Below are 12,014 nucleotides of genomic sequence, written 5' to 3' on the forward strand. Positions count from 1 at the left end.
TTAAAATGGCTATAATTCATTTCCAATCATGATGTTTCTATCAGTCCTTCTGTACACGCACGGGCAAGTCCCAACTCCCTAGCCCCCGTGCCACACTACCTAACATGCTTGCCTTGAGACTGCACAATAACATTAATAAAAAATGAATTATTCAAAGTAGAGTAATCAGTGAAATAAAAGAATTATTACATTAAATAATAAGAAATATTGTTCTTATTATATTATAATAAACATTAAAATAAAAAAAATAGTAGAGACCTTTTAATTTTTATAATTTTAAATGCAAAAATCCATCCATCCATCCTTCCCCCTAATTGATTTCAAATAATGATCCATCTGATATGGCAAAAGTCTACAGTTGATATATCTGACAATGGTGGATCAAACATATACCAAATCGAAATAAGCTTTGTTAAATTATTACTACATCCAAATTTATTCCCCAATTTGATTCTTTCCTTTTTATTCTTTTTGAAAATTATTTTTCTTTAATCTTCTCATGGGTTCCATTTACCAACTGTTGAGTATGTGAAGTGTTAAAGGGGGCTGCTTTGGCCGCTTATGCTCTTTCTCTCTCTATCTCTCTGCATCTTTGGTCCAATTGGTCCAAAGTAATTGAAGAAAAGGGAAAGAGGAAAGAAAAGGAAAACTGAAGTCTTTCTTTCTCTGCTTCTCTTTCAAGTCTCTTGTAAGTATCAAAATATTCTTCTTCTTCTTCTTCTTCTAATGTAATCTGGGTTTGCTTCATTTTATCGCTTCTTTTTGTTTTTATTGTTGTTTTTGAGTTTGTAATTCACTTATTTTTCCAACCACTTTCCCCGTAATTTTGGCGTTAGATTTCGTCTAATAATGCTATTTTGTTGTTTCTGATCGAACCCAGATCCTATCCCTGTCTGATTCAGCTGTGAGATACTAAAGAAGCTTTCAGCTGTGAGATAATAAAGAAGCTTTCTGCTGTGTATGAAGTTTGTTGCTGTTATTTTTTTTCCCAGTTTTTTGAATCTGGGTTCTTGAATTTTAATTGTTAAGGGTTTCGATTCATGTCCTTGGATTCTTTAGAGGTGAAAGAGCTTCTTCCCAGTTCCCCAGATGACGATATGTCGAAACGAGAAGCTTTATTTCAATGCTTTAACTTATGCTTCTGGATTTTACTTAGTTTTGTTAGGAAGTGGGTTTCTGTGTGGGTGACTTTGTTCTTCTGTAGTTTGATATGGATTTTTTTGCATCTATTGCTGTTCTCTGATCGTGAAGTTGTGTTTAAAATCTGCCTCAGAGGAGTCTCTGAACACAGCTGGGTTTTGTAGAAATTTGTATACTTGTGTATATATTTTGAGTTATGATCAAGCAAATACTTGGTAGGCTTCCACGGAAGCCATCAAAATCTTCGGAGAATCGTGAATTTGGGAGTCCATCTGCACCTTCTCTGAATACTTCCACTAGTTCTGGAAGCAGTGATCTTGTGAGTAATAGGCCTGCCACTGTCAATAGTTCGTCTCCTCCAGGCTCTAATTCTGCTTCACATTTAGGTTATGGTCATGGAAGTAAGCCTACCCAGTCTGTGAATCAAAAAATAAATGGCAATTTAGTTGTTGCTCCTTATGAGACATTGCCAGGATTTAAGGATGTCCCCAATTCTGAGAAGCAAAATTTGTTTATTAGAAAGCTGAACTTGTGTTGTGTGGTGTTTGACTTCATTGATCCAACTAAGGGTTTAAAAGAAAAGGACATTAAGCGCCAGACGTTGGTGGAGCTTGTGGATTATGTTACTTCTGCAAATGGGAAGTTCACAGAAACTGTCTTGCAAGAAGTTATAAAGATGGTATCTGTGAATTTGTTTAGGTCGCTTAATCCACAACCCCGCGATAATAAGGTTCTACAAGCGTTTGATTTGGAAGAAGAGGAGCCCTTGATGGACCCTGCATGGCCTCACTTGCAAATTGTTTATGAATTCTTTCTTAGATTTGTTGCTTCTCCTGAGACAGATGCAAAGTTGGCAAAGAGGTACATTGATCACTCTTTTGTTCTCAAGTTGCTAGATCTGTTTGATTCTGAGGATCCAAGGGAGAGGGAGTACCTGAAGACAATTCTACATCGCATCTATGGGAAGTTTATGGTTCATCGCCCATTTATAAGGAAGTCTATTAACAACATTTTCTTCCGATTTATTTTTGAGACAGAGAAACACAATGGAATTGCAGAGCTTTTAGAGGTTTTAGGAAGTATAATCAATGGGTTTGCTCTGCCGCTAAAAGAAGAACATAAATTGTTCCTTGTTCGGGCATTAGTCCCTCTTCACAAACCAAAGTGCTTACCTATATACCATCAGCAGTTGTCATACTGCATTACACAGTTTGTGGAAAAAGATTGCAAGCTCGTAGATACTGTTATAAGGGGTTTATTGAAGTACTGGCCTATAACTAATAGCTCAAAGGAGGTAATGTTCCTAAGTGAGCTTGAGGAAATCTTAGAAGCAACCCAGCCAGCAGAATTTCAAAGATGTGTAGTTCCCCTGTTCCATCAAATAGCTTGTTGCTTGAGCAGTTCACACTTCCAGGTAATAAACCATTAAAATCTAATACAAGCTTCCTTCATTGAAAATTCATCAAAATGTTGTCTGTTGGCAATTCCTTTGATTTTTTTTGCAAAAATATTTGCAGTTTGGATTTTGACTGTGTGCTTTTCCTTTGAAGTGGCTTTACCTTTTCAGTTGGACTCGAGAAGCCTGATATGCTGAAGTCTTATGTGCTATGTTCTATGTTTAAACACTTAGCTTTTGCTCTGATCTCTTTTATTACTTATTAGTCATTTCCTTTTCCTTTTCATAGAACAACAGCTATGTGCCAATTTTCTACCATTAGAATCTGGTTGAATTGAGGCATATGCATTTTTGCGGTTAAAGTTGTCGTTTTTCTGCCTTGATTGATGTTGTAGATGAATTAAATTCATATGCCTTGTACTCTCAAGCTTGATAACTTTTTAATTATAGACTAAATGTATTTGATTATGTATACAAGAATTTAGTTCATCTTTTTCTAACAGTGACCGTAATTATTTTGGTTCATTAGAATGGCAGAATGGAATTCTTCTCAGTTTTTTATTTTCACTTAGCCAGTAGAAATGATTAAATAGAATATGTTTGCAGATTGTATGCCATGCTGAATAGCTTGAAATCTTATTTCCAGTCAGAAAAAAAAGGAAAACTGGTTGTCATCCTTTTGCTGGCATAGAGTTAGCACATTCTTTTTCCTGGCTGAGGCACAGATATTGATATGGCTTGTATTGGAGAGGCTTCAAGATATGGAGCCGTCTTATGTGTCCTGACTCCTGAGATGAAAAGAAAGCAAGATATTGAACCTTCAAAATGAAATAATGTTGTTTGATCTTTTCTTTTTTCTTTTTGGTTGGTATCAAGCCCTCAAAAAGCAATATACTTTTGACTCTTGACTGACAAATTTCAAGGCCCTATTTGTCCTGTCTCCTGTTGTATAAAGAAAGTAATTTAGTTGTCCTGTGTCAGTAAATAAGAATTTAGTGGCCTGGTATGGGCGTTGGAGTAATTGAGCAAGCAGTGTGACTACAGTAATCTATATTTATATTAGATTCTAGATGCTATTGGTTAGTCATGCTGCACGTCTTTAATCTAAGTTCTGCTAACTAATCTTTTTCTTCAGGTGGCAGAAAGGGCTTTGTACTTGTGGAACAATGATCATATTGAGAACTTAATCAGACAGAACCGAAAAATTATACTGCCCATCATCTTCCCTGCCTTGGAAAAGAATGGACGTAATCACTGGAATCAGGTAGTGCAGAGCTTAACTCTTAATGTTCACAAGATCTTTGCTGACGTTGATCCTGAGCTATTTGAAGAGTGCTTAAAGCAGTTTGAAGAACATGAGGCAAGGGAAGAAAATATGAAGGTGAAACACGAAGCCACATGGAAGCGCTTAGAAGAGATTGCTGCAACAAAATCTGCTATTCCCGGCAGTATACCCACCCTAACATCTTCAGGCTAGAGCTATAGGGATATCCATGTTTAGTATAAAGTATTCAATTTCATCGATCGGTCGAGGAGCCAAAGATGTGTATTAATCTTTAAGAGAGAAGAAAAAAGTCAATTGTTTTGTTGCTGCACTCCAACTTTTTTCTGGTTGTTAGAAGTCACGAGAGTAGGGGGGGAAAACTTCGTGAAGCGAAGGAGTCGCCGATGCCATTTGCTGATGGGGATGATACATACAAAGGTACACTTGGAGCAGGAGTTAAACAAGCTGTGCTCCATATTTATGATGGTGGGGGGCGGGGGGGAGGGACATAACTAGTCAGCTTGGCCTTCTTATAGATATTTTAGTGTCTCACGGAGCTACGACAGTTGCTTTAAGCACTCAGATCTGATTTTAAGTGGCTTTTATGCACTTGCTGAATTTCTTTGATCTCATTTCTTATGTGTATGTATATAAATATATATTTTGTAAAATTTAGCTTTGTTGGTGTGAATCATACTTTTGCAACTATTTTAATTTGAAGATGGTGATTCTTTTTCCTTCACTTTTGGTTGGAAAACTATGTTGCCTTTCCTGCAAAGTGTATCCCATAACATCCAATTCTTCTCTCTGTTTCCCCAGTCTTCTCAGAAGGCTCTATTTTTGACATTCTTGCCTTGGTAATGGGAAGAAACGAGGGTGGTATGATCTGTGTGATACTGACTTTTAAATAATTGAATGTCTTAAGAGAATTTGAAGCAACCGTCAATAAACTAATGCTTGTGTTTAATTTCAGCATGCATGGATGGATACAGGGGCAAGTAAATTTCTTTAGCAGAATCACGTAAAATTGATCAAGCGCTCCCAGGCCTTTCTGCCCCAATATCAATAACAAGTCTGTAACGCATAAGCATCAGCGGGGATAGCTCAGTTGGGAGAGCGTCAGACTGAAGATCTGAAGGTCGCGTGTTCGATCCTCGCTCACCGCATTTAATTTTCCATATTTTCAGAATTTAAATTTTTCTAAGAACTATATAAAAAAATGCAAAAATATCTTTTGATATCGAAAGAATTGAGCATTTTATTTTTCATATTTTCAGAATTTAAATTATTTTAAGAATTATATAAAAAAATATAAAAATATCTTTTGGTATAACCGTAGAGGTTTAATAAAGAAAAAATTATTACTTAATATCTATGATATGAAAAATTTACTAATTGATCTCTCAATTTTAAAAATTATATTAAAATATTTCGGATATTTTACTAAATATACTAGTTAGTCTTTTTATTAATTTTTAATTTTAACGTGAAGTATTTTATTATTTAAAATTTATAGTTTTAAAAAACTCATTATTTAGTACTTAGATTTTTAAATCGTCTGCTATCTAGTAGTACCTTCATATCAAGAGCATTTTAACTTTTTTTATAATATTTAATAATTAAAATTAATACAAAAACTAACTAGTAAGATTTTTTAAAATGTTAAGACTGTTTTAATATATTTTTAAAATTCAAGAAACATGGAACTAAATAGTATTTTTTCTTTTAATATATTTGTAAAATTCTACTTGTTATTGAATAGTCATTCTGCATTTCTCTAATCCAAGTTCTGCAAACTTACCTATTGCTTCAGGTTTCAGAAAGGGGTTTGAGCTTGTAGAACAATGATTATATTGAGAACTTTATCAGACAGAACCGAAAAGTTACACTGTCCATCATCTTCCTGCTTCGAAAAGAATGGACATAATCACTGTAATCAGGTAGTGCAGAGCCAGAGCATAACTCTTAATGCTCGCAAGATCTTTGCTGATATTGATCCTCATCTGTTTGAAGAGTGCTTAAGCAGTTTCAACAAGATAAGGCAAAGGCAGAAAATATGTCAGAGGCTCTATTTTTGACAATCTTGTCTTGGTAATGGAAAGAAGCAAAGGTTGTATGATCTGGGTGATGCTGATTTTTAAATAATTGAATGTGTTGCTTAAAAAGAATTTGAAGCAACATTCAAGAAAGGATGCTTGTGCTTAGTTTCAGCTGGATGCAGGGGCAAGTGAATTTCTTCTGCAGAATCAAGTAAAATTGACCAAATTAACAATCACACTAGCACTGGTGCACAAGCACTGGTGCATTGCCCAAGCCTCCCATTGACTTATCTTGGATCTGACGAGGGACGTAACACGGCAGTGGCAAATGGACTGGACTACACCAGCACAAGGCATATGAATTCTCGGCTCCCATTTTCCAATGTATGTTTCTGCTTTTCAAGTTTAAATCATTCATATGTACAGACATTTTCTTCTTTTTTTTTTTTTTTTTTTCTATGTGAATTTTATAACAATTAAATTTTTATGACACTCAAAATTTTAAAAACGCTCCAAGTCAACAATTAAAAAATTTAAAACCTACTAAATTTTTTAAATAAAATTCAAAGATGTAAATATATATTCTGGCATTAAATAATGTAGTTGTCCATTAATTTAAAGAAAACTTAGGTGTGATGTTTGAGTTATAGTATTATATTCAGGAATCTTCCCACCTTTGTAAATGCAACGATTCTTCCCTATTATCCCTTGTTTTTTATGCTTTCTTCGCTGATAGGATAGATGATATGGTTTACTTTGATAAGACAACTAATATCTCTCTCAATCAATATATAGTTTTTTTGTTACTTCGTTCCGGACAGAATACTAAATTTCGTTTCCCAGCTACATTGTTAGTGGAAAGATATCAGAATCAATGCACCATCAAGGAAGCAGCAGCAAGACATATATGGCCACAGATATTCAGCCACAGATAATATCCAGAGAGATGATTAAACAATCCTCACCAACACCAAATCACAAAACAATTCACTGCCTCTCTTTCTTTGATCAGATCTGTCCTCGCATCTATGTCCCTCTTGTTTTCTTCTACCCTGGAAAAGATCACACCATTTCCATTAATGATCACAAACCAGAAACTGACACTGTTCATAAATCCACTTTGCTCAAGAGTTCTCTATCTGCAGCCTTATCCTTTCATTACCCACTAGCTGGAAGGATCAGGGATGATCTCACTATCGACTGCAGAGATGATGGAGCTGTATTTCTTGAAGCAAAAGCCAACTGCGAGTTATCTGACATTCTCAAGCATCCTAGGGAAGAAACCTTGAAGCTCTTGTTTCCTGATGGCCTATGGTATAAAGATTCAACCTTGAGCAGTACTCTTGTGGTTCAGATCACATTTTTTGACTGTGGAGGAATGTCAATTGCTGTGTGCATATGTCACAAGATCATGGACATGGCAAGTATGTGTTCTTTCATCAACGACTGGGCTTCCCTGGCTCGAAACTCAGGCCAAGAAATATGTCCCGAGTTCAATATAGGGTCTTTATATCCGCCTCTTGATCTACCAGTCATGAAAAATAATTATCAGCCTCCCAAGAAAGTGAACTGTGCTTCCAGGAGGCTTGTTTTTGATGCTTCAGATATAGCCAAACTCAAGACCATTGCGGCAAACGAAGTTAACAATCCTACACGGGTCGAAGTGGCCACTGCACTACTATACAAATGCGCCATTTCTGCAGCCAAGGCAAGCTCAGGTTCCCTAAAGCCAACGGTTTCTCACCATGCAATGAATATGCGAACCAGGGTGTTTCCTCCATTGACACAAAGATGTTCAGGAAATCTAATTGGGCTCTTTACAGTGTCCACAATGGAAGACGACAGGGAGATAGAGTTCGTTTCATTGGTGAAAAAGATTAGAGAAGAAAAAACTCAGTTCTCCAAAACCTGCAGCGACGAAACATTAACTGGGGAAGGATTGTGTTTACTCGTTTTGGAAAGCACGAAAGGGCTAAGAGAGAATGATTCTTCTAATGGTAAAGATCAGGAAGTGTATTTATTAAGTAGCTGGTGCAGGTTTCCATTGTATGAAGCAGACTTTGGATGGGGAAAACCAGAGTGGGTGACTTCAATTTGCTGCGAGGTGAAGAATGTTATAACTGTGATGGACTCGAGAGTAGGAGATGGGATTGAAGCATTTGTGACCTTGGAAGAAGAAGCCATGGCCATGTTTGAGCGTGATAAAGAGCTTCTTGATTTTGCCTATATATATTGATTCAGTTTCCAGTTGAAAAAAATTCATCACCTCCTCTCTCTCAAGCTCCAGGTGATCTGCTCATGTGAGATTTGAGTCTGGTGTGTGACAGAAGTGTGGTTAATCTAAAGAGTGTAATAATTGTCTGTCTTTGTAATAAAAAAGAGGCTGAAGAATTAGTAGTGTAATGAGATGATTATCCTCCTGTATCATTGAAGCACCTCTCTAAGTATGGTTGGCCATAACTCAAGAAAATTGGGTAAATCTTCTATTTAACATAGTTGACACTGGAATGATTTATTTTTTAAAAAAAAAAATAAAAGAATTTTTACAAAATTATAAAAAAATTTCGTTTAAGGTTAATAAGTTTTGTCCCGAGGAAATGAATTGGATAAAATTAGTGTGCAATGTGAAAGCGTCAGCGGGGATAGCTCAGTTGGGAGAGCGTCAGACTGAAGATCTGAAGGTCGCGTGTTCGATCCACGCTCACCGCATTTATCCTTTTTATTTTTTCTTTCTCTCAAAATCCAAGTATTTCTTCTATTTTAAGGAATTGGATGGATCATGGATGACTTCAGGGCCGCCTTTAAGGAAAAAAAACTGCACTTATTTTTTTAATAATTTATTAATTAAACAATAATCCACTATATAATAAACAATTTCTAAACTCACAACTTGCCAAATGGCTAATAATTTTGTCCGGATATATGATTAAAAAAATTAATAATATTGTTGATTTAGTTTTTGTTACTTCTCATTGCAGACAGATTATTAAACCATCCTCCATAACATGTGCAGATCTTGCCATGGATCATGGATCAAGATGTGTATGGTAGCTGTGAAGAATGTTATTATTTTGATGGATATGACCCATTGTGTGTATCATATTTATATAGTTTACGAAATCTATTTTCAACATTACTTAGCTTGCTAATATCCACATGTGAAATAATATAATATTCTGAATTTCTAATTGTATACACAATTAATATAATACGGATATTTCTTTCGAGTGGTTGATTGAATTCTATCGTATAGCAATATTTAAAATATTAATTTAACTTCAAAAACATAACTTTCACTTAAAAAATAAAGGTTAAATTAGATTTAGATTTATTAAATTTTAAAAATTTTCTTAATTACTTGTTATAAGGTGGTAGTGAAAAAAATAAAACTTTTCGTATCCAAGGCCATAAATTTCTTACACGCAACAATATATTATAGTCAAAGTTAATTTATTCAGACCTTTCTCCATCAAACAGTTCACAACTGTGTATAATGGGGCTGTTTATAACATGTCCTTTCATTGTGAACTAATTCCGGGGAAGTAAATTGAGTTTGATATCTTACAGTAAGCACTAGCTAGAAAGTCATGGAGATCAATGTGAAGATTGTCAAGAAAGAAATCATAAAACCATCATCTCCAACCCTAGATTACCTTAGAAATTTTAAGCTCTCTCTTCTTGATCAGTTCTCGCCTGCTGCTTATGCATCTATGCTTCTGTTCTACTCAGTCAATGGTACTGCCGATCAAGATTTTGATGTTTTTGAAAGATCCCAGCAACTAAAAAGATCATTGTCTGAAACTCTGACTCGATTTTACCCATTGGCTGGTAGAATCAAAGACAATGCCATAATCGAATGCAACGATGAGGGAGCTCTTTTTGTTGAAGCAAGAGTTGATTGCCTTCTCTCCAAGTTCCTGGAAAAACCCAATAACCAGCTGACAAGAAAATTAATTCCTGTTGACATTGTTGGATTTTCAGAAGAACACAAGGGCAGTGTTTTGTTACTTGTTCAAGCTTCCTTTTTTTCTTGTGGTGGGTTGGCGATTGGCGTGTCTATTTCTCACAAAATAGCTGATGCAAGCACTGTGAACACTTTCATCAAGGGTTGGGCAGCCGCAGCTCATGAGGCCGCCGACGAGCAGAAACAGCTCCCATTACTTTACGCATCATCGATCTTTCCACCCCAGAATTTACCGTTTCATAGAATGTCAACTGTAAAGCTGAATGAAGACAAGTGTATTACAGAGAGATATGTGATTGAAGCTTCAAAGATTGCTGCCCTGAAGACTAAAGCTGGCAGCGAAAGTGTTAGAGACCCAACAAAAGTTGAAGCAGTCACTGCATTTATTTGGAAATGTGCAATGAAAGCATCAAGATCAAACTCAAAGCAGTGCAGACCATCTGCTTTGGCTCAGTCAGTGAACCTACGCAAAAGAATGGAGCCTCCTTTGCCTGAAAACACTATAGGAAACCTGATGGGCCACTTCGCTTCAAGGGCAACGGAGAGTAGCGAGATAGATTTGGCAAGCTTGGTTGTTCAAATGAGAAAAGGAATGCAAGATTTTGGCGAGAATTATGTGAAGAAACTCCAGGGAGACAATCCATTGGTAGCAATAACCGAAGCTTTAAGAGAATTTGGGAGCTTGCTTCATGCAGGAAATGATACAGATTTTTATATATTCACCAGCTTGTGTAGGTTTCCATTTTATGGGATTGATTTTGGGTGGGGGAAGCCAATCTGGGTGAGTTCTCCAAGGGACGCTTTCAAGAACATTGTTGCATTGATAGATAGCAGAGATGGAGATGGAATTGAGGCTTGGGTGACTTTGACAGAAGAAGATATGGCATTTTTTGAAGGTGATGAAGAACTGCTTGAAGTTGCTGCTTTGAATCCAAGTGTGATGCACTAGTATTCTCTCTAAATATCTAATGAGGTTTTCTTCTGCTTGTTGCTGGTTAATTTTGGTCTTAGTTGTTGGATTTGTGATTGTGTATAGTGTTATATGTGTGTGTGTTATTATTCAATTAAAAATATTTAAATAATAATAAATTTCTATATATTTTGTTGCTAATTAAACTAAAAATGAATTACTATAAATTTAATTTTTTTGAAAATCGTATTATTTTCTTTTGTCTCTTTTTTTAGTTTGTAGATAGATTAATTGTTGCATTAAGATCAATTATTACTATAAATAGGTGTCTTAGATTTACTATGGATTAATTAATTGATACTACATATATTCTATATTTTATGTGAATAATAATAGAGATATGAAAGATTGTGAATTGCATAATAATTATATCATATGACATAAAATAATAATTTTTTATATATTTTTAACTTTCTATTTATATAAAATAATAATTAATATATATGTTATATGCAATTTCTTATTTTTACCATTATATAAATGTATGACTTTTTAATATATAAATATAATTTATTATATTGGTTGTTATTAACCTTCTGATTTCTTATTACTTTTTAATATAATATATTATTGATATTGTGATAAAAATTATATTATATTTTATTATTAAAAAATTATTATATTTTTTATTTTAATAATAAATATAATATTAAAAATATATTTATAAAAATTAAATAATTACCATATGAAGAGATGTTTAAATAATAAAAATAAATTACTATATATATATATATAAATAAGTCTATAATAAAATATTATGTAAAAAAATTTTTACTAACTCACAATAATATTAATTTATTGATTTGAATTTTTTTAAATCATATTTAATATAATTTAATTAACAAATATTATTTATTTTTATTTTTTAATATAAATAATTATATAAGATAAATATATATAATCAATTAAAATTATTATAAAAAATATTAGTTGTGATAAAGTATAAAAAATTAAAGTTAATAAAACTAATTCTATAAAATATTATTAAATTAAAATTTTATTTAATTTAAATAATTTATAAAATAATAAAAAAATATAAATAATTAAAATATAATAAAAAATAAAATAGTATTTGTAATATCATATATCAAACATTATAAATTATTATTATAATTTATTATATTAAGAATTATTATAACTTTAATCTCTCCTTTTATAAAAATATAATATTTCTATATTTATTTTATATAAAATCCATTAACATAATTTCCTTTTCACAATTATATCTCTTTCATTTTTAA

The 12,014-nt window shown here is 33.6% G+C and overlaps 3 protein-coding genes and 2 non-coding genes across 6 annotated transcripts; all 5 read left to right on the top strand.

Annotated features, from left to right (window-relative positions):
* The first annotated feature begins 428 nt into the window (after positions 1-428).
* LOC110630356 (serine/threonine protein phosphatase 2A 57 kDa regulatory subunit B' theta isoform) lies at positions 429-4,539 on the top strand. Of its 2 annotated transcripts, XM_021777811.2 has the most exons (3): positions 429-688; positions 881-2,554; positions 3,672-4,539. In XM_021777811.2, exons 2-3 carry the CDS (start codon positions 1,337-1,339, stop codon positions 4,011-4,013), a joined length of 1,560 nt encoding a protein of 519 aa, XP_021633503.1. In that variant the 5' UTR covers positions 429-688; positions 881-1,336; the 3' UTR covers positions 4,014-4,539. The 2 variants fall into 2 exon arrangements, with proteins under 2 accessions (XP_021633503.1, XP_043805605.1); XM_043949670.1 differs by lacking the exon at positions 429-688 and having other exon boundaries at positions 713-2,554.
* A 354-nt stretch (positions 4,540-4,893) lies between these two features.
* Positions 4,894-4,966, top strand: TRNAF-GAA. Its single transcript has one exon. It is a non-coding gene; the product is annotated as a tRNA-Phe (tRNA).
* Positions 4,967-6,720: 1,754 nt separating this feature from the next.
* On the top strand, positions 6,721-8,274 carry LOC110630357 (acylsugar acyltransferase 3). The gene has a single exon (XM_021777812.2). The coding sequence runs from the start codon at positions 6,747-6,749 to the stop codon at positions 8,073-8,075; it is 1,329 nt and encodes a 442-aa protein (XP_021633504.1). The 5' UTR covers positions 6,721-6,746; the 3' UTR covers positions 8,076-8,274.
* A 201-nt stretch (positions 8,275-8,475) lies between these two features.
* TRNAF-GAA lies at positions 8,476-8,548 on the top strand. Its single transcript has one exon. It is a non-coding gene; the product is annotated as a tRNA-Phe (tRNA).
* Positions 8,549-9,358: 810 nt separating this feature from the next.
* LOC110630462 (BAHD acyltransferase At5g47980) lies at positions 9,359-10,900 on the top strand. The gene has a single exon (XM_021777973.2). It carries the CDS (start codon positions 9,427-9,429, stop codon positions 10,750-10,752), a length of 1,326 nt encoding a protein of 441 aa, XP_021633665.1. The 5' UTR covers positions 9,359-9,426; the 3' UTR covers positions 10,753-10,900.
* Positions 10,901-12,014: the final 1,114 nt, after the last annotated feature.

Source organism: Manihot esculenta, chromosome 13, assembly GCF_001659605.2.
Source record: "Manihot esculenta cultivar AM560-2 chromosome 13, M.esculenta_v8, whole genome shotgun sequence".
In the NCBI taxonomy this organism is placed as follows: Eukaryota; Viridiplantae; Streptophyta; class Magnoliopsida; order Malpighiales; family Euphorbiaceae; genus Manihot; species Manihot esculenta.

Excerpts from the sequence above, each read along its gene's own strand:
- LOC110630357 (XM_021777812.2), top strand. The coding sequence starts at position 6,747 with ATGGCCACAGATATTCAGCCACAGATAATATCCAGAGAGATGATTAAA.
- LOC110630356 (XM_021777811.2), top strand. The coding sequence starts at position 1,337 with ATGATCAAGCAAATACTTGGTAGGCTTCCACGGAAGCCATCAAAATCT. Across the intron at positions 2,555-3,671 it reads TGAGCAGTTCACACTTCCAG|GTGGCAGAAAGGGCTTTGTA; the intron begins GTAATAAACCAT and ends CTTTTTCTTCAG.
- LOC110630462 (XM_021777973.2), top strand. The coding sequence starts at position 9,427 with ATGGAGATCAATGTGAAGATTGTCAAGAAAGAAATCATAAAACCATCA.